Below are 23,836 nucleotides of genomic sequence, written 5' to 3' on the forward strand. Positions count from 1 at the left end.
TCAGGGGTTACTCCTGGCTAAGCGCTCAGAAATTGCCCCTGGCTTGGGGGGACCATATGGGACGCCGGGGGATCGAACCGTGGTCCTCCCATGGCTAGTGCTTGCAAGGCAGACACCTTACCTCTAGCGCCACCTCACCAGCCCCAGGATTTACTCTTGTCTCTGGGTTTGGGAATCACACCTGGTGGGGCTTGGGGATCCATATGTGATGCTTGGGATTAAACCTGAGTTGGCCACATGCCAGGCAAATGCCTTATTCCCTGAACTGTGTTTGCAGTAACATTGGCATGTTTTTGAATACCCCATGTAGACAGCAGGGGTGGGGATTTGAGGATTTGAGTCCAGTCCTTTTATGAGAACTCCCTACAATTAGCACCAGCAAAACCAAATTAAATTCCTCTGAGTCCATTTATACGTGTTGCTACTTGTGCTTCAGGTTAGCGACCTCCTTGCAACTGTGGGTTAGATGCTCCGCCATGAGTAATTAGGCTCAATCCTAAAATTCTTAGTGACAAAAATGATGCGTTAATGTTATTATTGGAGACATCGGGATGTGTCTAAGCCATATCCGACAGTGCTCAGGGACTATAACTTGACTGTTCAAGGATGACTCCATCCATATCAGCACCTTGAAGACCTTATGTGGGACTGGGGATTTGAACCAGGGTTAATGCGGCTGTAGCCACATATCAGGCAAGTGCCTTACCTTCCACACTCTGTCTCGGGTTCCTAAAATTATTTTTTGACTCAAAGCACTATACATAGCACTCAAAGGAATTCCTGACACCATCCTGTTCCAATCCATTTAGGGCAACGCTGGTTGTGGACAAGTGATCAAACTTGACATCCTTTGTCCTTGGAAGTTTTGGCTGTTCTCTCAGGTTAGCCTGCAGCTGCCTTGGGATTCAGTCCTGTTAACCATATGGTCTCCTGAGCCCTGCCAGCAGTGATCTCTGAGCACCACCAAGTATGGACCAAAAGAAAATTAAATAAAGCCGTTTCAGCTGTCTACCATCAATACCCTTTTACCAACTCAGTTCCCCTTACTGTTAATTGAAAGTTTACCAAATGTCTGTAACTCAAATTTTAGAGCATGCTAAATTTAGAACCAAAAGGACCTGCCAGGCCTCTCGATTATCAGATAATCCCATTTGTCATATCACCTTAATGGTTTCTGCAGCTACGCATCTTAAAAGATGTCATGGAAAAGTTATCAGCTGGTGTTTTTAGGTATGTAAGAAACAAATACATTTCGTTTTGCTTATTTTTCTCTTCGCAGGGACCTGAAGCAGGCAGATACGTTTTGTTTCAGCTTTCACAGTGCACAGGTTGTCTTATTTTGTCATTTTGTTTAAATGTCATCCTTGGACATTTCTCAGAATGAGGCCAGAGCAACAATATAGCTGGAACAACATTTGCTTTGCATGCAGCTAATCCGGGTTTGATACACGGTTCCCCAAGCATAGCAAGTTGTGCTGAGACAGTCATGGTTCCTAGGTCACCATGACTCTGTCCACTCCTCAGAACCCTGTACCCTTTGCTCTTCCTCTTCATCACTCCCAGAGCAACTTAATCCAAAAAGCATGTGTTTAAGCAGAACCCAATTGCCCACAAACAGGTTGAGAAGTATGTTTGGTGGTGGTGGTGGTGGTGGTGGTTGTTTTTATTTGAAGTAGACCTTCTCCGGTATGAATGGAACTTAGTCACCTTTTTTATGTGTGGGCACATCGATTGGTAATTATAGATCATTCTTGGTGGTGCTCAGGGGTTCCTCTGCAATGCCAGGGATGGAACAGGGTTCCCAAATACACATCTGTTGTGCTATCCAGCTTGATCTATTTAAATAGAATTGCAGTTTGGCACAACTCTGTGCTCCATTCTTTTTTTTTTTTTTTTTTTGCTCCATTCTTTAATTTGACATTTATCCAATCCTCTCCCCTTAGGCCTCGGTTGGACGAGCCCATTCCACTCTATGAGGCCAAAGTTTCCATGGAAGTGGTTCAGAAAAACCAAGGGAAAAAAAAACAAGTTGTTCAATTTTGATTTTCTCTCAGACTTCTTCTATGGGGTGAACCCGGTCCAGCATATGAAGCCAGAGTTTCTCGGAAGATTATTCAGTCAAATCTTATTTCGCTGAGGAAGAAAAAACCAAGTCGCTCCGTTTTTACGCATGTCTTCCTGCTCGCTGAGTCAAGATGCATCTCAAAAGCATCTGAAACGTCATTGTGCGAATGGCCAAGAACTGCTCACTAACATCCAGAGGGAAAATGCTGGAAGCAACTGTGCAAAGCGGTTCCTAACGCGTGGGCATCTGCTCGAACATTCATTCCGGGAAGAAAAACTGTGCTTTCAGCCCTGAGAGCTGTGCTAACTCTAAAGCTGTCCACAGTAACATTCAATGTGCTGTCAAAAATAACGCTTGTCTTTTGTATCAACCAACACCTTCCTCTCTCAATTAAGCCTGTGCTGTCGTAGTGTTCTCATTCGAATGTATTTCCCAAGTACCACAGACGCTGAGAACTTTGGTCCTCCCTTATGTCCATTCATTCATTCGTCCACTGCAGGGTTTTCCCCGGATGCTCTCGCAGCAGCCTTCGCGTCCGGATTGCTGCACTGGGCCCAAGCCTGGCCTGTGCGAGAAGGGACGCGGGAAGACCCGCGCAGGCGCAGTCCACGCGGGGCAGCCGCAGGTGGTCCAGGCCCCGCTCGCTCGCTCGCACACACACCGAGCCACCGGGAATCGCTCAGTGCCCGCGGCTCGTCACCCCACAGTCCAGGGTGCGGGTAGGAAGGAGCCCGACCACTCAGATGACAGGTGGCTGGGGGCGGGTCTCACGCTGAGGACCAGTGCGCACGCGCCGTGTGGCAGGCCTTCCCGGAGGACCTATAGGAGACTGGTGTGGGGCGGGACTTCCGTGAGGGCCTATAGGAAGGCGAGGCGGGGGCGGGGCCTCAACAGGGACCTGTAGGAGCACGAAATGGGGGCTTGACTTCCCGACGGGCCAATAGGCGTGCGAGGCGGGGCTTCGGGGGCGGGACGGGCGCGCGCGGGAAGCGCCGACCGGGAGAGAGACCGGCCCGGCTCTTCTCGGCGGCTCCCGCGCGTCATGGCCCTCTCGGTCCCCGGCTACTCGCCCAGTTTCAAGAAGCCGCCGGAGACCCTGCGGCTGCGGCGGAAGAGAGGCCGGAGCCTCGGAGCCGCCTTGCAGCCCGAGCCCGCGCCCCGCCGCGCCGCTCTGGCGGCCGGGCTGCCGTTGCGCCCCTTCCCGGCGGCGGGTAGAGCGGCGGCGGAGGCGACGCGCAGGAACCCCTTCGCCCGCCTGGACAGCCGGGCGGCTCCGACCGCCGCCGAGGCCCCCGACGGGACGGCCCGCGGCCAGCAGGAGGCGCCGGGGTCCCCCTCAGCCGCGGTCGGTGGGCGTCGCCCTGAGGTGGGATTTGGGGGTCTGAGGAGGGAGGGGCCCGAAGAATCCGCCCACAGCTGCCTCCCCCTCGCTGCCCGGGGGGCCCCGAACCCCGGGTCCCACGCGCCGGGCCTCGCGATGAAGGGGAAGCAGCCCCTGGGGCACCCCGAGTTCGGCCTGTGTCCGATCAGGCGGACCCCTCACTTCTTTCCTCTCTTTTTCGGGCGGGGATTCACACCCGGCAGCTCTCCGCTCAGGAATCGCCCCTGGCAGGCGCGGGGAACCACATGGGATGCCGGGATTTGAACCACCATCCTTCTGCATGCAAGGCAAACGCCTTACCTCCATGCTCTCTGTCCGGCCCCACTTATTTTCTCTTTTCCCATCCCTACCTACCACCACCAACCACCTCAGCTTCTAGATGCTCGTGCGGAGAATGGCTTGCTGTGGGAGGAGACGTCAACTACGAGGACAGCCTCACCGGACTTCTTCCAGGTAACTAACACTTGCGGGGCAGCCGCTGGTGTGCCCCGAACCACTTCCAGAATTCCCGGTGGCAGTGTCATGCCACAGGGAGCATCATGGACCAGGCTTTGGAAAGAGGGTCTCGGGGAGCCAGAGGGATGACAGCACAGCAGGGAAGGCATATTTTGCTTTCTACTCTGCCAACCCATGTTTGAGCCTCAGCATCCTTTAGCCGGCCCACCACCGCCGCCCCAGTACCAGCCTGAGTGATTTGGATGCAGAGCGAGGAGTAATCCATTCCTGAGCTTCGCAAAATGTGGATCAAAATCCAGCGAAACCCCCCAGACAGGGAAGGGGCATCCGTCAGATTTTAAGTACGGATTGGTGTGGATCAGGATATTTAGAAATGGCAGCAAAGGGGCCGGCGAGGTGGCGCTAGAGGTAAGGTGTCTGCCTTGCAAGCGCTAGCCAAGGAAGGACCACGGTTCAATCCCCCGGCTCCCATATTGTCCCCCCAAGCCAGGAGCAATTTCTGAGCGCTTAGCCAGGGGTAACCCCTGAGCATCAAACGGGTTTGGCCCGAAAAACCAAAAAATAAATAAATAAATAAATAAATAAATAAATAAATAAATAAAAGCTTTTGAAAAAAAAAATAAAAAGAAATGGCAGCAAAGCCAGAAGTGGGTGTCCCTGCCAGTAGCTCTTTTCTTCTGTGAGTCCCCCTACCCCTCATACTCGATAGGGGTTTTTTTTTGGGGGGGGGAGTGTTTAGGATTCTTTGTTTTGTTTTGTTTGTTTTTGGGTCACACCTGGCAGCACTTCAGAGGTCACTCCTGGCTCTATGCTCAGAAATCGCTCCTGGCAGGCTTGGGAGACCCTATGGGATGCCGGGATTCAAACTACTGTCCTTCTGCACACAAGGAAGGCACTGCCATTTGAGCCACCACCCTTGCCGCCGCACCCATTGTTAAGAGTTATGATCTTGGGGGCTGGAGCTAGGTTTGCCTTGCATGAGGCCAGGCCAACCCAGGACAGACCCTGGTTCGAATCCCAACATCCCACATGATCCCCCGAGCCTGCCAGAGGCAATTTCTGAGCACAGAGCCAGGAGTAACCCCTGAGCACCGCTGGGTGTGACCCCCCCCCAAATGATGACCTTGAAAATAGTACTTGCTTCATAACTAAAACTGTTTAGAACCCTCTCGACTGAAAAAATGAAATTGCCTCTCTACCACCATCACCCTCAAACAAAACTATCAGGAGAGAGAACTGGGTGGGCTGAGGCCAAGCTTTCATTCAAGAGGCCTAGGATTTGTTCCCAGCACTACATGACCACTTGAGCACTGAACTGGGAGTAACCCAAAGACCTCCATGTATGCCCCCATGCCCAAATTCCAAAGTAACAAGAACAATTGCAGTTCCCAGGGAGAACTCCTGTTACCTTTGCTCTGGGTCCTGCATGTTCCCACTGCAATTAAAAATGCTCTGTGCTTCAGGAAACAGTGCCAGAAAGTGGGAGATACAATCCATAACTGGAAGGTCCTTTTTGGCACCCTCCAAACTTGCATCTTCTTTTATTTCTAGATGCCTTCTCACTTATTGTCCTCCGAATCTGAACTCTCATCCTCAGAAAGTTCTGAGTTACCAGCAGATTGGAGTATTAAAACCCGACTCCTTTTCACCTCATCTCACCCCTTCACCTGGGCGGAGCATTTGAAAGCCCAGGAGGAAGCACAGGGCCTCACCCAGCACTGCCGGGCCACAGAAGTGACTTTACCTCCAAGTATTCAGGTAATTCTGAAAGAGAAGAGCCAGTAATTGCTGTGAAATGCAGTTTTCTGCAATTTATAAGGCTACAGAGACTGAAAAGTGTTGCCTTTCCCAAATGCTACATTTTTACTACTCTGTGTTCTTTAGATTCAGTAACCATGTGCTAGATTCAGAAAACTGTTCTCAGGGCCTGAGCCATTGTATAGTGGAGAGGGTGCTTCCCTTGCATATGGCCATCCCAGGTTCAGTCGTTGGCATCTCATATGGTCACCCAAACCCACCGGGAGTAATGCCTGAGTGTAGAGCCAGGTGTAACTCTTGAGCACAGCCAGGTATGGTCCAAAAAGAAAAGTGGGGCTGGAGCAATAGTACAACATGGAGGGCACTTGTCTTGTACACAGTCATCCACAGTTCAATCCTTGGCATCCCATATGGCCATATGATCCTCTGAGTAATTACTCTAAGAGTAATTTTTTTTTGTTTGTTTGGTTTTGGTTTTGGTTTTGGTTTTGGGGCCACACCCGGCAGTGCTCAGGGGTTACTCCTGGCTGTCTGGTCAGAAATAGCTCCTGGCAGGCACGGGGGACCATATGGGACACCGGGATTAGAACCAACCACCTTTGGTCCTGGATCAGCTGCTTGCAAGGCAAACGCCGCTGTGCTATCTCTCCGGGCCCCCAAGAGTAATTCTTGAGTGCAGAGCCAGGAATAACCCCTAAGCACCACTGAGTGTGGCCACAGAGATAATCCAACGGTTATGGCTCTTGCCTTGTGTGCCTCCAGCCCCAGTTCTCTCTTGAGTACCACATATGCTCTCCAGAGCTTGAAAGCCCTGGGCTTATGGGGAGGTGGCCCAGACATCTTCAAATAAATAGTAAACATTATTTGGGCCAGAGGGATTGTGCAGACTTATTGAGTGGAGAGCCAGCGAGTAAGTAAGCTTACTTCTGGCTCTGTGCCGGGGATCACCATGCTAGGCTCAAGGGACCTTATGGATTGCTGGGAAGCAAACTCAGGTTGACCATGTACAAGGCAAGCACCTTCCCTGCTTTGCCTTCGCTCCAGCCTATGATTAGTGACTTTTTTTATATAATGTTCACCTGGTTTGGTTTGGTTTCCTTGGTGGGGTAATGAACCACATTTGGCAGTGTTCAGATTAGTTCTGTACTCAGGATCATAGATCAGTTCCTGGAATCAAACCTGGGTCCCTCACTTGCAAAGCAATCATTCAGCCTGTTGACCTGACTCTTTGGCCCCTTCCGTTGGTTTTTAGGTTTTTTTGTTTGTGTGTGTGTATATCTGTGTATTGGTTTTAAGCTATGGTACCTGAGGGCTGTTTCTACTTCTGCTTAGGTGATGCTTGGTGTGTGTATGTGCGTAAGGGGAGGAACCTAGGTGTCATGCATGCAGAGGCTGCATTCAGTCTATTAAACCATCTCTAGTCCCACTAGGTGGCAGATTTGTTATTTAATGCACAAATTCTTGCTTACTTGTAATGACCTATTTAGTATAAATTTAGTAAGAGCAGTGAGCTCTTGAATGGTTTCGGAGAAATAATTGTGTCACTTTTTTTCTTGTTAACTTTGAGGTGTGAAGCGTTGGGATACTACACCAGATGGTGCTTTGGGCTTACTCCTGGCTCTGTGTTCAATCCCTGGCAGTGCTTGGGAACCCTGTCGGGGCCGGGGATCCAACTAGGTTGGCCACATGCAAGAAACAACACCGATAAGCAACTTCTCAGTTCCAGCACAGGTTCAAGTGATTATCACCTGACAGCTGTGGGTACATCTTTGTGATCACATGTTTGTGCTGGCTACTTTGGAAACAGTGTGGTGGGGAGGAGAGCATACCTAGTGTTGCTGTATTTGTAGGAGGGAAGATTTAGCTCACATCTGCTATGTTCTTACCTTGTACCCTGTACTATCTCTGTTGCCCACAACCCAATTACACACACACCAGCTTAATGTTTCCATCTGTGATTTTTCTGATTTTCTCTTGTTATTTTTGGGATTTTTTTTTTTGAGTTATACTTGGTGGTGTTTATGACTTACTTCTACACTCAGGGATCTGTCCTGGCAGGGCTGGGGATTGAACCCTAGTTAGCCACATGCAAGGCAAGTACCTTGCCTGCTATATTATGCCTCCTACCCACCCCTTGGTGTTGTTGGTAGCATCAGACCTGCGCAGCTGCAGTAACTGGGAAGAAAGGTTTTCTTGTGGGGCTGGAAGAATAGTCCAGTGAGTAAGGCATTTTCCTTGCTTGTGACACCACATAAGGGACTCCAAGCCTGCCAGGAATGATTCTGGAGCACAACCAGGTATGGCCCAAAACCAACCCTGCCCGCACAGATAACATAAAATTCAAAAAAGAAAGGCTGGGGTCAGAGTGATAGCACAATGGATAAGGCCTTGCATGTGGCCAACTTGGGTTTGATCCTAGCATCCCATATAGTTCCCCAAGCCAGAGAGGAGTGATTCCTGAGCACAGAGCTGGGGGTAACCCCTCAGTACCACCAGGTGTAGTTCAAAAACAAAAAAGAAAAGGGAAAGGCTTTCCCAAATAAGGAGTGTGAACTGTATTTTAGCTTTGAAGACTTCTGAGCACTTCCCAGTAGGACCCCATTAAAGAGCCTGCCAGTAACAAGTAGAGTCTGCGGTAACATTTCATACTTCAGATGGACCACAAACGCCTCCTGTCATGCCCGGCCCATAGGACCCTAAACTGTGCACAAAGTTGCGCTGTGCCTTCCAGCAGAGCCTGGTGTATTGGCTGCACCCATCCATGCCCTGGTTTCCACTCTTCCCCCGCATCGGCGCAGAGAGAAGAATGGCCGGCAAGACCAGCCCCTGGGCCATGGATGAAGACCTGCAGCACGTTTTAATGAGTGACTGGTAAATCTGTCCAGTTAGGCTCACTGGCTATTTGTTTTCCTCTTTATTTCTGGGCCACATCCAGCAAGTGTGCTCAGGGAGCACTCCTGGCATGGCAAGGAGGTCATGTATGCTACCAGAGATAAATTCAGATTGTGCCCTCCCCACTACACCTTTCTGGTCCCACTTTGATCCCACATTGGCGACTCAGCTTCCTGTGACATGGGGAGAGACAGTTTTAAAATTAGTTGATTGTTCTTCCAATATATTTTCTATGAACCACTGGCCTTCAAACACCCATCTACTCACCTGTGCTAGTTGGCTGGCATAAAAGGTTGAAAACTGCTGCTCTGAACAGTTAACAGTTACTGAGTAATTGAGATTCCTCAGCCTGCAGCTATTATTCTATTTATTCTTGGGAAAATGACAAACCCACAGTGTGTTGAGAAATAGAGATGATAAGTACTGATCAGTAGTGGGTTCTGTTCTCAGCAGCCAAAGTACCTCAGAGAAAGTCAGCACAGAATTAAGTATTGTTTCGAGGAAAAATGGTTCAGGGAAGTAGCACTGTGATGGTAGAACACCTATCTCTTCCATGTGCGAGGCCAGCACCCAGAGTGCCCAAGCACCAGATTTGAGTAGCTCCTGAGTGCCACCCCAAACTGAAGAAATGAAAATCATGACTAGGGAGGTGGCTCATGGAGGTAGAGAGCACATTTCACATGCAAGAATACTTTGTTCTGTCCCAGTACCATGGTTCACATTAATACTGCCAGGGAATGGCTCCCCCACAAAAAAAAGAAAAGAAAAAGAGGATAGGTATTTATTTAGGATTCATTAACCAGTTTTATGTAACTGAAAAATTGAAACCCTATCTGTAGTATTTATATTGAGTTTTAAATCATACAAAATAATGCTTTACAATAACTAGTTCAGGGGACTGAAGTGATAGTACAGCAAGTAGGTTGTTTGCCTTGAACATGGTTAGCCCAGGTTTGAACCCTGGCACCCTATAATATGGTTCCCCAAGCCTACTAAAAATGACCCCTGAGCATTGCTGGTTGTGGCCCAAAAACAAAAATGTCAAGTTATATATACTTAATTATATTTTTTTTTTGGTAGGTCTGTGAGCTTTACCTCTCTCTATAATCTGCTAAAGACCAAACTCTGTCCCTATTTCTACGTCTGCACCTACCAGTTTACTATCCTGTTCCGTGCAGCAGGATTAGCCGGCAGTGATGTCCTCACTGCTCTCATCTCTCCTACCACCAGAGGAATAAGAGAAGCTATGAAAAATGAAGGTAAAGCTAAAGGGAAACTTCCACCTTATGTAGAGAACACATTCCTTAAAATTAGCTAAAATTTGAATCATTGTTTATCAGGTCTACCAATAACTTCTTTTAAAATTGTATTTCTGGACTGGGGAGAAAGCTTGAAAACTTGGAGCTCAGGTTTTGTGATAGTCCCAGGTTCAATCCCTGACACCACATGTACCAGTACCACAAGTACGACAAGGAATAGCAACCAAAAAAAAGTTTTAATATTTTGGGGTTACACCCAACAGTGCCTAAGATTGTTTCTGATTCTGTGCTCTCGATTGATCCCTGGCAGAGCACAGAGAACCATATGTGGTATCTAGGATTGAATCAGTCAGCTGCATGTGAGGCAAGCAAATAATTCCTTTTATTATCTCTACAACCCCCAACAAAATACGTTTATGGCTAATTTCCCCCCCCCATAAAAGTGCAAATTAACCCCCTTTCAGCAAATGAGTGGAGTTGGGGGGGTGGAAGCTTGAGCTGCACCTGCTCCTACCCACCCAAGGTCAGTGGGTCATTCCTGGCAGTGCCAAGGAGACTGTATGTGGTACCTTCGATCAGTCTGAGGTTGGCAGTACACAAACTAAGCACTTTAACCCAGTTACTAGCTCTATTCCTGTTATTTGCAGGGAGCCACATCTGGTAGTGTTTGTAATTACTTGTGATGCTCAGAGTACCACATGCAGTGCTGGGGATAAAACCCAGTGTTAGCTGCATGCAAGGCAAGTTTTGTAACCCCTGTACTATCTTTCTGGCTTGTCAGATTATTTTGTTGTTGTTTCAGAACCACACCCAGCTACATCCAGGGCTTATTCCTGGCTCTGCACTAAGGAATCACCTTTTTGTTTGTTTGTTTTTTGTTTTTGAGTCACACCGGCAGCACTCAGGGGTTACTCCTGGCTTAGAAATCACTCCTGCCAGGCTTGGGGGGACCATATGGGATGCTGGGATTCAAACCACTGTCCTTCTGCATGCAAGGCAAATGTCCCACCTTCATGCTGTCTCTCCCACCACTCAGTCAGCACTTTTTAAAAAGTGTTTTGTGGAGCCGGAGAGATAGCATGGAGGTAAGGCGTTTGCCTTTCATGCAGCTCGTCTTCGGTTCGAATCCTGGCATCCCATAGGGTCCCCTGAGCCTGCCAGGAGTGATTTCTGAGCATAGAGCCAGGAGTAACCCCTGAGCACTGCCGGGTGTGACCCAAAAACTAAATAAATAAATAAATAAATAAATAAATAAATAAATAAATAAATAAATAAATAAATAAATAAAAAGTGTTTTGCAGGCTAGAGACCAAGGTTTGATTTTGGTCACTACCTGGTCCTCTGAGTCTCTCCTGAGCATCACCAGGTGTTGCCCAACCCTGGGAAATACTGGAGTAGAGAACATGACTGTGTCCTGGTGATAACAAGGCCTGCTTTCCCTGACTCTTGCCTCCTTTAGGTACACCCATCTGTTGTAGGCTGCTGTCAAGAAAGCTTGAAAGAGGGCCAGAGTGATAGCAGAGTGGGTAGGCCGTTTGCCTTGCATGCAGCCGGTCCGGGTTCTATCCCTGGCATCCCCTATGGTTCCCTGAGCCTGCCAGGAGTAATTCCTGAGTGTAGGGCAAAGATTAACCCTTGAACACTGCTGTATGTATCCCCAAAACAAAAAAAAATAAATAAAAAATGCTTGAAAGTTGGGATTGGAGACATAGTACAGTGGCTAAGGTCTTTGCCTTGCACACAACTGACCCGGATATGATCCTTGGTATCTCTTACGGTCTCCAAAGTACTGCCAGGATTAATACCTGAATGTAGAGTTGGGAGTGAACCCTGAACATTATCAATGTGGGTCCCTCTTGCTCCCCCCCAAAAGAGAAGTTTTAAAAGCCCTGCACTAGTAGACCAAGTGGGGGCACAGTAGTTATTGCTCCTTGGTAAAGCCCCAGCTTTGCATATATGAGAGCTTGGGCTTAATTGCAGAACCTTCCCAAAATAGAACATATATGAAAAACACCTTTTCAAATGCCTTCCTGTTGAAAAGACAACACCTTTTAAAAGCTGAAACTTTTTTTCTTTCTTGTGTAGGCATTGAATTTTCTCTACCTTTAATAAATGAAAATGACCGCCAGAAGAAAGTTCCTGGAGCATACTCGGAGCATGAAGTGTATGTGATTAGAATCAGCATTTACCACTTCCTGTGGTGGTCTTGGTGCACGCGTTTAACACAGGCAATTAAGTTTTGTGCCCGGATACTCTAACTCACTCTAGCAATTTCGTAGGGAGCAGGCCATGAGTGATGAGGATGAAGACGAAAGTTTTTCCTGGCTGGAAGAAATGGGTGTGCAAGATAAGATTAAAAAACCAGACATGCTTTCTATCAAGCTGTATCCTTTTGGCTGCCACTGACTATATCATTGCTTTTGTTTGTTTGTTTGGGTCACACTCAGCAGTGCTCAGGGGTTACTCCTGGCTATGTGCTCAGAAATCGGTCCTGGCAGGCTAGGGGACCACATGGATTGCCAGGATTCAAACCATCATCTGTCCTGGGTCAGCTGTGTACAAGGCAAATGTCCCACCGTTGTGTTCTCTCTGGCCCTTTATCATTGTTTTTGACTGAATTACATTAGCAATAATAGTATTTGCTGTTGTGGTTTTATTTTATTTTATTCATTTATCTCAGCAGGGGATTGGAGCTGGGGTTTGAGTCACACCTTCACATGCTGGGGACACCTGTGCTCAGTGGACCATGCCATGCCAGTAATTAAACCAATATTATCACCATCATCATTTTGAACCACAAACCACTCTATCATAAGTTGTGAATTATTACAAGAGAAAACATCCTGTTTTGGTGAATTTGGGGGGGGGGGGGTTGGGCCACACCTAGTAACGCTCAGGGGTTATTCCTGGCTATGCACACAGAAGTCACTCCTGGCTTGGGGGATCATATGGGACGCCGGGGGATCGCGCCAGCCCCATTGGTGAAATTTTTTAATCAACAGAACTCTGTAGTTTTTTGTGTGGGGGAGCACACCTGGCAGTATTCAGGGGTTACTTTTGGCTCTGTGCTCAGAAATCCTGCCAGGCTCTGGGGACCATATGGGATGCTGAGGATTAAACCTCCCCACCCTCCCCACTGTGCTATCGATCTTGCCCAATTCTTTGTTTTATTTTTTGGGCCACACCCTGTGGCAGTTCTCAGGGGTTATTTCTGGCTCTGCTCAGAAATTACTCCTGGCAGGCTTGGCACCAGATGGGATGCTGGGGAGTCAACTCAGTCCATCCCGGGATGCAGCTCAGGGCTATGTCCAAGCTATGTGCTTGGACCCTTGTGCTCAGGGGACCTATGGCACTACCAGGATATGAACTAATAGATGTTGACTGTGCAGTGTAAATACCATAATCCTCCACTACTGTCTCTCCAGCCTGTTGTTTTTTGTTTGGTGGCCATACTTGACAATGCTTAGGGGTTACTCCCTGTGGTGCTGGGGATAGAACCTTTACCTCCAGCATGCAAAGCATGTGCTCAGTTATCTCGCTGACCCTAGGTGATTTTTTTGCTTTTTTGCTTTTTGAGCCACATCTGACAACATTCAGGAATCACTTCTGTTGAGTTCAGGGGACCATCTGGAATGCCAGGGTTTAAACTTCCTGGCAAGGCAAACTTCCTACCTGTCATACTGTTGCTCTGTCCCCCGGAACTTTTTTTTGTTTGTTTTTGTTTTGGGGCCACACCCGTCGGTGCTCAGGGGTCACTCCTGGCTGTCTGCTCAGAAATAGCTCCCGGCAGGCACGGGGGACCATATGGGACACCGGGATTCGAACCATCCACCTTTGGTCCTGGATCGGCTGCTTGCAAGGCAAACGCCGCTGTGCTATCTCTCCGGGCCCTTCCCCCAGAACTTTTTTAAACTAGAGAATAAGTCTTTTTGTTTTGGATTAGGTATCTATCAAATTGGGCTAGTGAAAGAGAAATTTTTATTTAACCAGTTGCCTTAAAATTGCAGTGACAGGGCCGGTGAGGTGGCGCTAGAGGTAAGGTGTCTGCCTTGCGAGCGCTAGCCAAGGAAGAACCACGGTTCGATCCCCAGAGTCCCATATGTTCCCCCCAAGCCAGGGGCGATTTCTGAGTGCTTAGCCAGGAGTAACCCCTGAGTGTCAAACAGGTGTGGCCCAAAAACAAACAAAAAAAAATTGCAGTGACAGGCTTGGACAGTGAGTACATCTCTACTTTGGAAATGGGCAAAAAGGCCCTAGGGATTTGGAGTCAAGATGAGTGCTTGAACCCCAGACTAAGGAGATTTCCATTTGCAATTTCCTTGATATGGACCCCTTCAGACGGAAAGAAAGACAAGAAGTAAAAATGGATCACCGACCTGAGTCTGTCGTATTGGTGAAAGGAATGAACACTTTGACATTGCTAAATTTTTTGATCAACTGTAAAAGTTTAATTGCAGCCTCAGGTCCTCAGGCAGGTCTTCCACCAACCCTCCTGTCCCCTGTAGCCTTCCGTGGTGCCACAATGCAAATGCTAAAGGTAAATTCGGCATTGATCCTCATAACCCTGCAACGCCTAATGTGCATGCCAGATGTATGCCTCTTATTGAGCTTTCTCCCTGATCAAGAATCATACTCAGAGGGCTGGCTTATAGGAGGTCTAGAGTACAACCAAGACTCTTCAGTCTTCCAATTACTTCCAAGGAGTAATTCCCAAATAACCTTCCTCAAGGTATTTATTTGACTTCAAAGGCTCATTCCTGTCTGCCCAGATATCACTTTTGACTGAGTTCAAGACCATATGTGGTGCCAGGGATCAAACCCATGTTGGGCGCATGAAAGGCAAATAAATGCCTTACTTGTTGTACTATCTCTCTTGGCCTGTTTTTCCTTTATAAATTCTCTAAAATTTTTAATTAATTCCTTTGGTTTTAAATATCTACCAAAAGAAATTTTATATATATATATATATTCTATGAAATGCTCTATTATAACAATATAATTTGGGGTAAGAATAATAATTTATTCCTGGCTGTCCTCTGGACCATATTTGGTGATGGAGGCCAACCCAGGGTCAGCCACCTACAAGGAAAAAGCTACTTGCTTACTGTACTTTCATATAACTTACAACTTTGTCATTAATTGAAAAGTTACTTAAATCAGGGTCTGGAGCGATAGCACAAGGGGGTAGGGTGTTTGCATGCAGCCAACCCAGCATCCCATTTGATCCCCTGAGCACTGGCAGGTGTGGGCCCAAACCATCATCTCCCAAAAAAGTAAAATCATCTTAGGGAATATTGATAAGGGAGAACTGTATAGTGCACTTTAGAACTGTATAGTGCACTTTAGAACTGTATAGTGCACTTTAGAGTGCAGGCTTATCCAGAGGGGAGAGCCTATAAGGTACAAGAAAGTCATTACATATCCCAGCCTGAGTGCAGGAATACCTAGAATGGGAATGTGTCACTTTTTGCTTTTCAGCCAGTAGGGTCAAGAATTGGGTCATGGAGGTAAGGCCTTTAACTTGCCTGCAGGACAGTGGTTCAAATCCCGGCATCCCATATGGTCTCCCGACCCTGCCAGGAGTGATTTCTGAGCGTAGAGCCAGGAGTAACCCAAGTGCCGGCAGGTGTGACCCAAAAACCAAAAAAAAAAAAAGAAGTTGGGTCATACTCAAATATCTGTATCCTTATTGAAAAAATATGCATATAGGGGGCCGGGCGGTGGCGCTAAAGGTAAGGTGCCTGCCTTGCCTGCGCTAGCCTTGGACGGACTGCGGTTCGATCCCCCGGTGTCCCATATGGTCCCCCAAGCCAGGAGCAACTTCTGAGCACATAGCCAGGAGTAACCCCTGAGCGTTACCGGGTGTGGCCCAAAAAACAAAACAAAAAAAAAAAATATATATATATGCATATAGATATGAAATACATATTAATAACTTCTTACAAACTCATTTTGAAAGCATCTCTTAAAATGGAATTAAAAATATTTTCTACAATTAATCAATTGACATTTGTTAGATGCTAGAGATCCAGAATTTTTTTTTTAATTTTTTTTTGTTTTGTTTTGTTTTTTGTTTTATTTGGGGGGTCACACCCAGCAGCACTCAGAAGTCTTCCTGGCAGGCTCAGGGGACCGACCATATGGGATGCTGGGATTAAAACAGGGTCCTTCCTGTGTTGGTCATGTGCAAGGCAAACGCCTTACCACTGTTATTGCTCCGGTCCTCAGACTTTAACATTTTGGTATCTTTGGGGCTAATTTTGTTCTGTTAACTCAGGAGTGGAAAGATGAAAGCTGAGTACTTTATGTTTGTTGTTGGTGGTGGTTGGCTCTGATGGTAATTTCTTTCAAATTTTTTTTGAAGGCACGAAGCATCAATGTGAAGACACAAGCTCATGCTGGATATAAAGATCAGTTTAGTTTGGAGATCAGCGGGCCTGTCCTACCTCACTGTGTCCATTCTGTGATGATGCTTCTCAGATCTGCACAGAGTGGGTCTTTTGCTGCAGGGCTGTATACTCACGAGCCAACTGCTGTATTTAATATCAGTCTGCCAATGGCTAAAGAACTACATACGGTACGTAAATACGTACACCAGACTTTTCTTTAAATATTGTTTGGGGGCTGAACCCAGGTCTTAGTATTCTGCTCTCTGAAATCAGTCCTGTTGGAACCCTATAGGGATGCCAGGGACTGAATCCTAGTGGGTTTCATCATGCAAGGCAGTCACCTTCGCCACTGTACTACCAGGACCCCTTGAAGACCTTGTTCTATTTAGACTAGGTAGAGGAAATGTGACCTTTGATATGCTGTTTCAAGTCATAAACTGCACTTACCAACTCCAGTTAAAAGGTGTAGACTTGTTTTCCCGAAGTATTAAAGCTGATGTACTTGAGAAATATCCCACACCAAAAAGGCAAGTTCTAATTTGTGATGTCCATGCTAGAACTCATTACTCTAAATTATTGTGGATTTATATTGCTCTCTAATTTTAGACATTTTGTTAAGACCTTTTAATTTGCTTCATTTTCAGTTGGGTGCTTAATAGCTAGTGTCTCTAATAAATAATCCCAGGATCTTTTGCAGATAGGACCATTTTTATCCCAAACCCCCTTGGTAATTATTAAAAACTTGCATAAAACTGCTGCTTATGGACTTGTATGCCAATTTTCACAGGAGACTGTCCATGAGCTTGCTAACTGTGGATTGCACCCAAAGACTTTGGATCACCTTACCCAAATACCGTCACTGGGGAAATCATCATTGAAACATGTGGAAATGAGTGACTATCTCTATAATTGGAGATCCTAAAGGTCAAGTAAGCCTAAAAGGAATATTTGAGGATAAGAGCCTTCTGGCAAGGAAACCCAAGATATTTACTGCTTTTGTCTATAAAAGTTCACTCTTGAAGTTGAAGTATATAATCAGTATGTAATATATATGTATATTCAGTATATTTTTATTGCATGCAGTATAATGATTGAATCATATTATTTGTACTTTAGATTATCAGATATAAAGGTTACCAGTCTTTAAGACCCTCAAAATAATTTGAATGAAAATCCACATAACCAGGCCAGAGAGATAACATGGTAGTATGGGGTTTGCCTTAAACGCACCCAATCCAGGACAGATGGTGGTTCAAATCCCGGCATCCCCAATGGTCCCCCGTGCCTGCCAGGAGTAATTTCTGAGCGCAGAGCCAGGAGTAACCCGAGCACCACCAGGTGTGACCCAAAAGCCAAAAAGAAAATCCACATAACCTAATAATTTAGCTTTCTTTTTTTCTTTTTTTTGGTTTTTGGGCCACACCCCTTTGATGCTCAGGGGTTACTCCTGGCTATGTGCTCAGAAATCGCCCCTGGCTTGGGGGGACCATATGGGACGCCGGGGGATCGAACCGCGGTCCTTCCTTGGCTAGCGCTTGCAAGGCAGACACCTTACCTCCAGCGCCACCTACCCGGCCCCTAATTTAGCTTTCTTATTTACAATTCCTCTTCCTCAAACAGCAAATTTTGGCTTCTTAAAATACATGTTAATTTTATGAGTATCTTGTATCCCATCTTCTCAGATGTGTTGGCAAGTAGCATTTAATGTGTGCGCATGTGTATAATTCGTTTTTTTTTTTTTTAATAAAAGTACTTAGAAATCAAACATTGGATAGAGATAGTAAGAAGGATGTGTTCACTTTTTAACCCAGAAAATAAAAACACCACGTTTATTCAGAGAAGTTTATATTTGGGCCTTAAACTTTTGAAAATAAACGACATAGCATATGAATACCACTGTAATACACATGAAATATTCTATTAGACCCTAAAAATTAACAGAAACTTAAAACTTTCTCAGAGTCAACAAAATAGTGGCTGAGTGCCAATTTTATTAGGTAAGTTGGTTACAGCATTTTAATTATCATTTTACTTCTATCTAGATGCAGTTGAAATTCAAAATGCACATCAAAGTAAAACTATATCACAACTCAATGCCATACTAAATGTACTTGGCCTCTGCAGTAAATTCTAGTAGGACTTCATTTGAACTCCCTTCTCATGGCCCAAGTGGCTTGAATGGGAACGCAGGACTTGGAGCAGATCATCACACGACATTACCACTTTTATTTCAACAGACGTTTAAGGGGAGATAGTGCCCTTAGTGCTATGAACAATCGTCCTTGATTCCTCAACGCTGGCACAGTAATCTGTCCAGCAGAACCCATTGTGAACTAGTACAAGGTGCGCAGCCCTTCACTGATTACAGGCAAATGTTACACAGCAGCCTAGCCAGAGAAAAGGGAGTTACATCATCGTACAAAATACAGTATAAAAGCGTTATTTAACATTCCACACTGAAGATTATGGTTGCTTTCAAACAATTTGTTTGGATGTTAGCCACTTAAACAAATACATCACTAAGGTAAACAATATAAACATACCAAAACCCTGTATGGTTAAATACAATTTCCATGGTACAAAAATCAAAGCCTGGAGATGTTTGTACAGATTGCTTTTTACACAATGTCTTAAATTGCCAAATATTTACAACATTAAAGAGGAAATACATTTGATGCAGAGTAAAATTATCTGAAATGATTAATATAAAACCTCAATCTATCTACGTGAGGCACTCCTGAAGCAAGTGGCATTAGCCATGAGGTCCTTTGGTACAAGGCCCATTGCTTGAAGAACCACAGTAGCTGCTGTGGCTTTAGCATGCTTCTTATTAGGGCTGGCAAAGCTGGGCTGGTAAGCGCTTCCATTAATCAATACCTATTCAAGAAAAACATACAATTGGGCTGGTAAGGGCTTCCATTTCTCAATACCTATTCAAGAAAAACATACAATAAGAACAGCATCAAACTTTAATATTTATTTTGTATTTTTCACTAAATGCTAAAATATAACTTACAATAAAACTCTAAAACCCATACCATCTAAATCAACCAGCATATTAATTGGGGAAAGGGACTGCAAATTAAGAGCAGATCTCCAAAATGCACTTTAAAAAACACATGATTCCAATACTAAATTAACCCCCTCCCAATATTACACTAGAAAATATCAAGGGGTCCACATCTTCCCTCCAAAGCGTTTTAAAAACAGGACATTAAGAGGCAACATTAAAAGTATACCAGTGTTTGTTTAAAATAAAAAAAAAAAAAGCCCACTATCCTACCCACACATAAATACACCCCCAACCCACAAACACAACTGATTCTACTAATGCCTCACACTTTACAAAATCATCAAATTAATATAAATCAATAGAATGCAAAAAACGTATATTTACCCTAAAAAGAAAATGTTTGCGATGATCAGGGCCACTATCATGGACCAAGAGAAATTCTGGTGGTTGCCACCTTCTCTTATTACAGATTTCCATCAAAGCAGACACAGGGTGTTTGCCTATAGAGAGAAAAACAGACCAGTTAGAACCAATCTCCGGCACATACGTGGACAACAAAGAACACAGCTTCAGAGACAGGACTGTGCTGGAAAACTCAGTGCTCACCTGACAGATCTTTCATGGCAGCAGAGAAGTTCCCAGACCGCTTTTGTGCTCTTTCCCCTACTGCAACAAGACCTGGTGGGGAAGGGAGGACAATGATTACTTTTTTGAAGCACTTTAAAAGCAGAATATAGAAAAATCAAGGCTGCCTCTAAACGTTTAAACCTCATTGAATCTTCTTGACCTTAAGTCAAATTCCTCTCACACCCAATTTCTGAATCAACCTTTGTAAAATCTAGTGCTCAAGATTTACATATAAACTTATATTCAAATATGTTGAAATTTATGTATTATTTTTCAAAATGATTTTATCAAAAGATAAAAATGTATGAATCTATAAAACTAGTGTCATAGTATCTAACTCATAGCTGATTTATATATTTTTAAGTTTAAAGTGATAGCTGCGGGCCGGAGTGATAGCACAGCAGTAGGGTACTGCCTTGCAAGCAGCCAACCCAGGACCAGCCCTGGTTCTATCCCCAGCATCCCAGATGGTCCCCCGAGCCTGCAGGAACAATTTCTGAGCAGAGAGCCAGGTGTAACACAAAAACAAAAACAAAAGTGGTAGCTGGGGCCAAATAGTATATCGGGCAGGGTTCTCTTCTAGTAATACAAACAGCCTAGTTACAATCTTGGCACTCCACATGGCCCTGATGCACTGCTAGTGATCCCAGAGCACAGAACCAGGAATAAATGGCCAGGTGTGCACCACATAATACAAGTGTTTATTGCAAGTGATTATACTTTGTGCATCCCTTAAAAAAGAAACCAATCTGTTGGGAGACCAAAGAGATGGGGAGAGGGGAAACAGAAAATGATTAAACAGTGTCAGATGGTCTCACTGCTTAACCTTTTACTTCCAAAGGGGTTTGTTTATACTTTCCAAAGACAATGCTTCCTCAACTTAACATTTCCTAGGCAGAATTTTTCAAACTGTTAATTCTGCAAATATGCATTCCCAAATCCAGATTAGGCTACAGTTTCAAAGAACATATATATATTCTTTGGGATTATGATTTTTCCCAATAAGCCTAACAACTTTTATAACAGAAATTTTAGCTTGTAAAAAAAATACACAACTATTACAAAACGAATAATGTTATACTGATTTAGAGTTTGTAAGTTAGTAATATGTCAAAGGATAATTCTCTTCCAGTCTTTGGGGCAGAAGGTTGTGCCACCCCAGCTATACTCAGCTATACTACTACTGGCGGTCGTCAGGTAGTGTAGGAGAAGAGTCAAATGTGGGTGCAGGAATCAAGCTACATCAGCTGTGGGCAAGGCGAGTGCTCTATGATGGCTCTGGCCACATCCCATCATCCTTCAGTCTGTTTTTAAGTATTAGAATTATAGTAACTTCTCAATGTGAAATGAGAAAAATGGCAATAGTATTTTATATTTTACAAGGAAACAAGTAAAATGGATTCAAAACATTTAAAATGCTTAGGATTTAGCTCCCAAATTGAGACAATACATCACAACTACTACTATTACAAAATTAAAGGTGTTTTTTTTTTTTGTGGTTTTTGGGTCACACCCGGCAGTGCTCAGGGGTTATTCCTGGGTCCAAGCTCAGAAATTGCTCCTGGCAGGCACGGGGGACCATATGGGACGCCGGGATTTGAACTGATGACCTTCTGCATGAAAGGCAAACGCCTTACCTCCATGCTATCTCTCTGGCCCCAAAATTAAAGATTTAAATAAACTCCAATTTTAATCTTTTTTGTTTTCGGGACCACATCTGGCAGTCCTCCGGTCATTCCTTGCAATATGCAAGGGACAATTTGGGATACTGGTATCACACCCGGGTGGGCTGCATGCAAGGCAAATGCCTTACCTCCATGCTATCTCTCCGGCCCCTATTAGTTTTTTCTTTTTTTTTTTTTTTTTTTTTTTTTGGTTTTTGGGCCACACCCGGCGGTGCTCAGGGGTTACTCCTGGCTGTCTGCTCAGAAATAGCTCCTGGCAGGCACGGGGGACCATATGGGACACCGGGATTCGAACCAACCACCTTTGGTCCTGGATCAGCTGCTTGCAAGGCAAATACTGCTGTGCTATCTTTTTCTTAAATGTTTAAGGTTAATTTAATTAAATTAAGTTTAGTGAAATTACAACTATCCAGCCTCTACTTGAGTAATTACTTACAAACTATCAACCATTTCAGTATCAATTAAATATTAAAGGAGATACCCAAACTGAGTCTGTCCCAATCAGGTATCTAATAGCAAAAAAAAAAACTTAGGCACAAGGGCCATAGCACAGCAAAGAGGGTACTAGTCTTGCACAGGGGCCAACCCAGATTGGACCTCTAAAGCCCCATAAGGTTCCTCTAGGAATAATCCTGAGCTCAGAGCCAGGAGTAAGCCTTCAGCACTGCTGTGTATGGTCCAGTCCTTTCTTCTCTAGGTCTACTCCCAATCCAAGCTAACTCAACAAGCTTTTTCAAAAGTGAGACATACCAAAAAGGACAAACCAACCATCTGGGGCCAGCGCTATAGTAAGGAAGCTAACCTTGCATGTGGATAACCTGGGTTTGATCCCTGGCACTCCAAAAAGACCCCTGAATCCTGCCTGGAATGATCCTTGAGTAGAATTAGGAGTCAGCCCTAAGCATTGCCACACATGGTCCAAAGCCAAATATAGCAAGAAGGAAACATCTGAGGAAAATTTCTTAGCAAAAAGAAAACCAAATGGGCTCGGAGAGATAGCACAGCGGCGTTTGCCTTGCAAGCAGCCGATCCAGGACCAAAGGTGGTTGGTTCGAATCCCAGTGTCCCATATGGTCCCCCATGCCTGCCAGGAGCTATTTCTGAGCAGACAGCCAGGAGTAACCCCTGAGCACCGCCGGGTGTGACCCAAAAAACAAAAAACAAACAAAAAAAAAAAAATATGACCTGTTTTGTATGCCGACTACCAGGGTTGACCCCCGGCTTCCTCTCTGGTCCTAGCATCTCTAAAAATAACCCCAAGCATTGTCAGATGTGACCCAAGCCCCTCAATATAAAAATCAAATGAAAAAATTTAAGCAGCATCTCCATCATTTTTATATGCATTTTTTAAACCCTGGTACTTTTTTGCTTGCATTTGTGACACTGAGAACTGACTACAAGTCTCATATGGAAGGCAAGTGTCCTACCTCAAAGCTAAATCCTTATTCATATTTAAGCTGTTTAATCTACATTATAAAAAATTGAAAATACATAAATGTGTGTCTCTATTTCAGCATCACTCATATCAAAGGCATGTAAAAAGGTAATGAAACTCTAAATGTTAACGGGGAAGAGATGCGCTAGACGCCCTCCACCATGTTCCCCGGATTACCTTTTCGATCCGTCTTAAAGTCGACCAGGATGGGCTCCTTATTTCCTTCTTTGTTTTTCCCTAATCCTTCTCCTTCTCTCCAGCCCATTTTCCTCATCAAGACGGCTCCCATTCCTCCAGTTACCGGGGCTGCTCTTAAGAACTGATCCTATCCGAGAGAAAAAAATAGGTACCCATCTCACAGTTAGAACTGGACCACACACTCAGTGTAACTTTCTAAAAAAGAGCAGCTTTATTTCTAGATCTGTTATTGTGGCAATTACATTGAAATTGTCTATGCTTAAATACATACTGTCATGTGATGTTCTAATTACTTGCACGATAGTACTTTGAAATACATGATAGTATTTTGAAGGCAAATACAGCAAATCAATCAATGGCAGTGGCCCTCATGCCCCCCTCCACACACACACAAAATTAGAACACTCCTGTTTTCGTCCACTATTTAGGTTCACTGGTATCTCTTCATAGCTTGCAAAATAAAAAGAAGGCAATGTTAAAACATTGAGTAATAGTAACTGTCCCAGGTGTACCTAGTTCATGAATAAAGCCCAAAAATGATTTAGAAGAGTTTGGAAACTGAAGTAGCAGCATACTTGTTATCATCCCCAGTTTTTATTTCCCCATTCTATCATAAAGCACAACTATTTGACTAAGAACCCCTAAGACGCAAAAAAGATAACTGTTCAGAAAAGATTT

General features: G+C 45.0%; 3 protein-coding genes across 5 annotated transcripts in view; 2 read left to right on the forward strand and 1 right to left on the reverse strand.

The window, feature by feature from the left end:
- CRYZL1 (crystallin zeta like 1) overlaps positions 1-2,118 on the forward strand; it is a 38,757-nt gene extending 36,639 nt beyond the window's left edge. The window contains exons 12-13 of the mRNA XM_049785854.1: positions 1,185-1,230; positions 1,944-2,118. Coding sequence (XP_049641811.1) covers positions 1,185-1,230; positions 1,944-2,043 — 146 coding nt within the window. The 3' untranslated portion in view covers positions 2,044-2,118. The remainder of the gene's footprint in view (positions 1-1,184; positions 1,231-1,943) is intronic.
- A 458-nt stretch (positions 2,119-2,576) lies between these two features.
- DONSON (DNA replication fork stabilization factor DONSON) lies at positions 2,577-17,363 on the forward strand. Its single transcript, XM_049785559.1, has 11 exons — positions 2,577-2,847; positions 3,010-3,585; positions 3,826-3,899; positions 5,454-5,660; positions 8,353-8,531; positions 9,633-9,811; positions 11,897-11,966; positions 12,091-12,195; positions 14,150-14,348; positions 16,176-16,388; positions 16,988-17,363. Exons 1-11 carry the CDS (start codon positions 2,577-2,579, stop codon positions 17,120-17,122), a joined length of 2,208 nt encoding a protein of 735 aa, XP_049641516.1. The 3' UTR covers positions 17,123-17,363.
- A 665-nt stretch (positions 17,364-18,028) lies between these two features.
- The window catches only part of SON (SON DNA and RNA binding protein), a 37,316-nt gene continuing 31,508 nt past the window's right edge, over positions 18,029-23,836 (reverse strand). The window contains exons 9-12 of one of the 3 annotated variants that reach the window (XM_049785732.1): positions 23,138-23,285; positions 19,820-19,891; positions 19,598-19,713; positions 18,029-19,077 (exon numbers count right to left, since the gene is read on the reverse strand). In XM_049785732.1, the coding sequence (XP_049641689.1) occupies positions 18,919-19,077; positions 19,598-19,713; positions 19,820-19,891; positions 23,138-23,285 (495 nt within the window). In that variant the 3' untranslated portion in view covers positions 18,029-18,918. Of the gene's footprint in view, positions 19,131-19,597; positions 19,714-19,819; positions 19,892-23,137; positions 23,286-23,836 lie in introns of those variants that run through there. The other 2 variants (XM_049785733.1, XM_049785734.1) reach the window with 2 other exon arrangements.

The sequence above is a fragment of the Suncus etruscus genome, chromosome 13, assembly GCF_024139225.1.
Source record: "Suncus etruscus isolate mSunEtr1 chromosome 13, mSunEtr1.pri.cur, whole genome shotgun sequence".
NCBI lineage: Eukaryota > Metazoa > Chordata > Mammalia > Eulipotyphla > Soricidae > Suncus > Suncus etruscus.

Coding starts and splice junctions, on each gene's coding strand:
- DONSON (XM_049785559.1), top strand. CDS start 2,577: ATGCTCTCGCAGCAGCCTTCGCGTCCGGATTGCTGCACTGGGCCCAAG. Junction 9,812..11,896: donor AGAAGCTATGAAAAATGAAG/GTAAAGCTAAAG, acceptor TTTCTTGTGTAG/GCATTGAATTTTCTCTACCT. Junction 14,349..16,175: donor CCACAATGCAAATGCTAAAG/GTAAATTCGGCA, acceptor TTTTTTTTGAAG/GCACGAAGCATCAATGTGAA.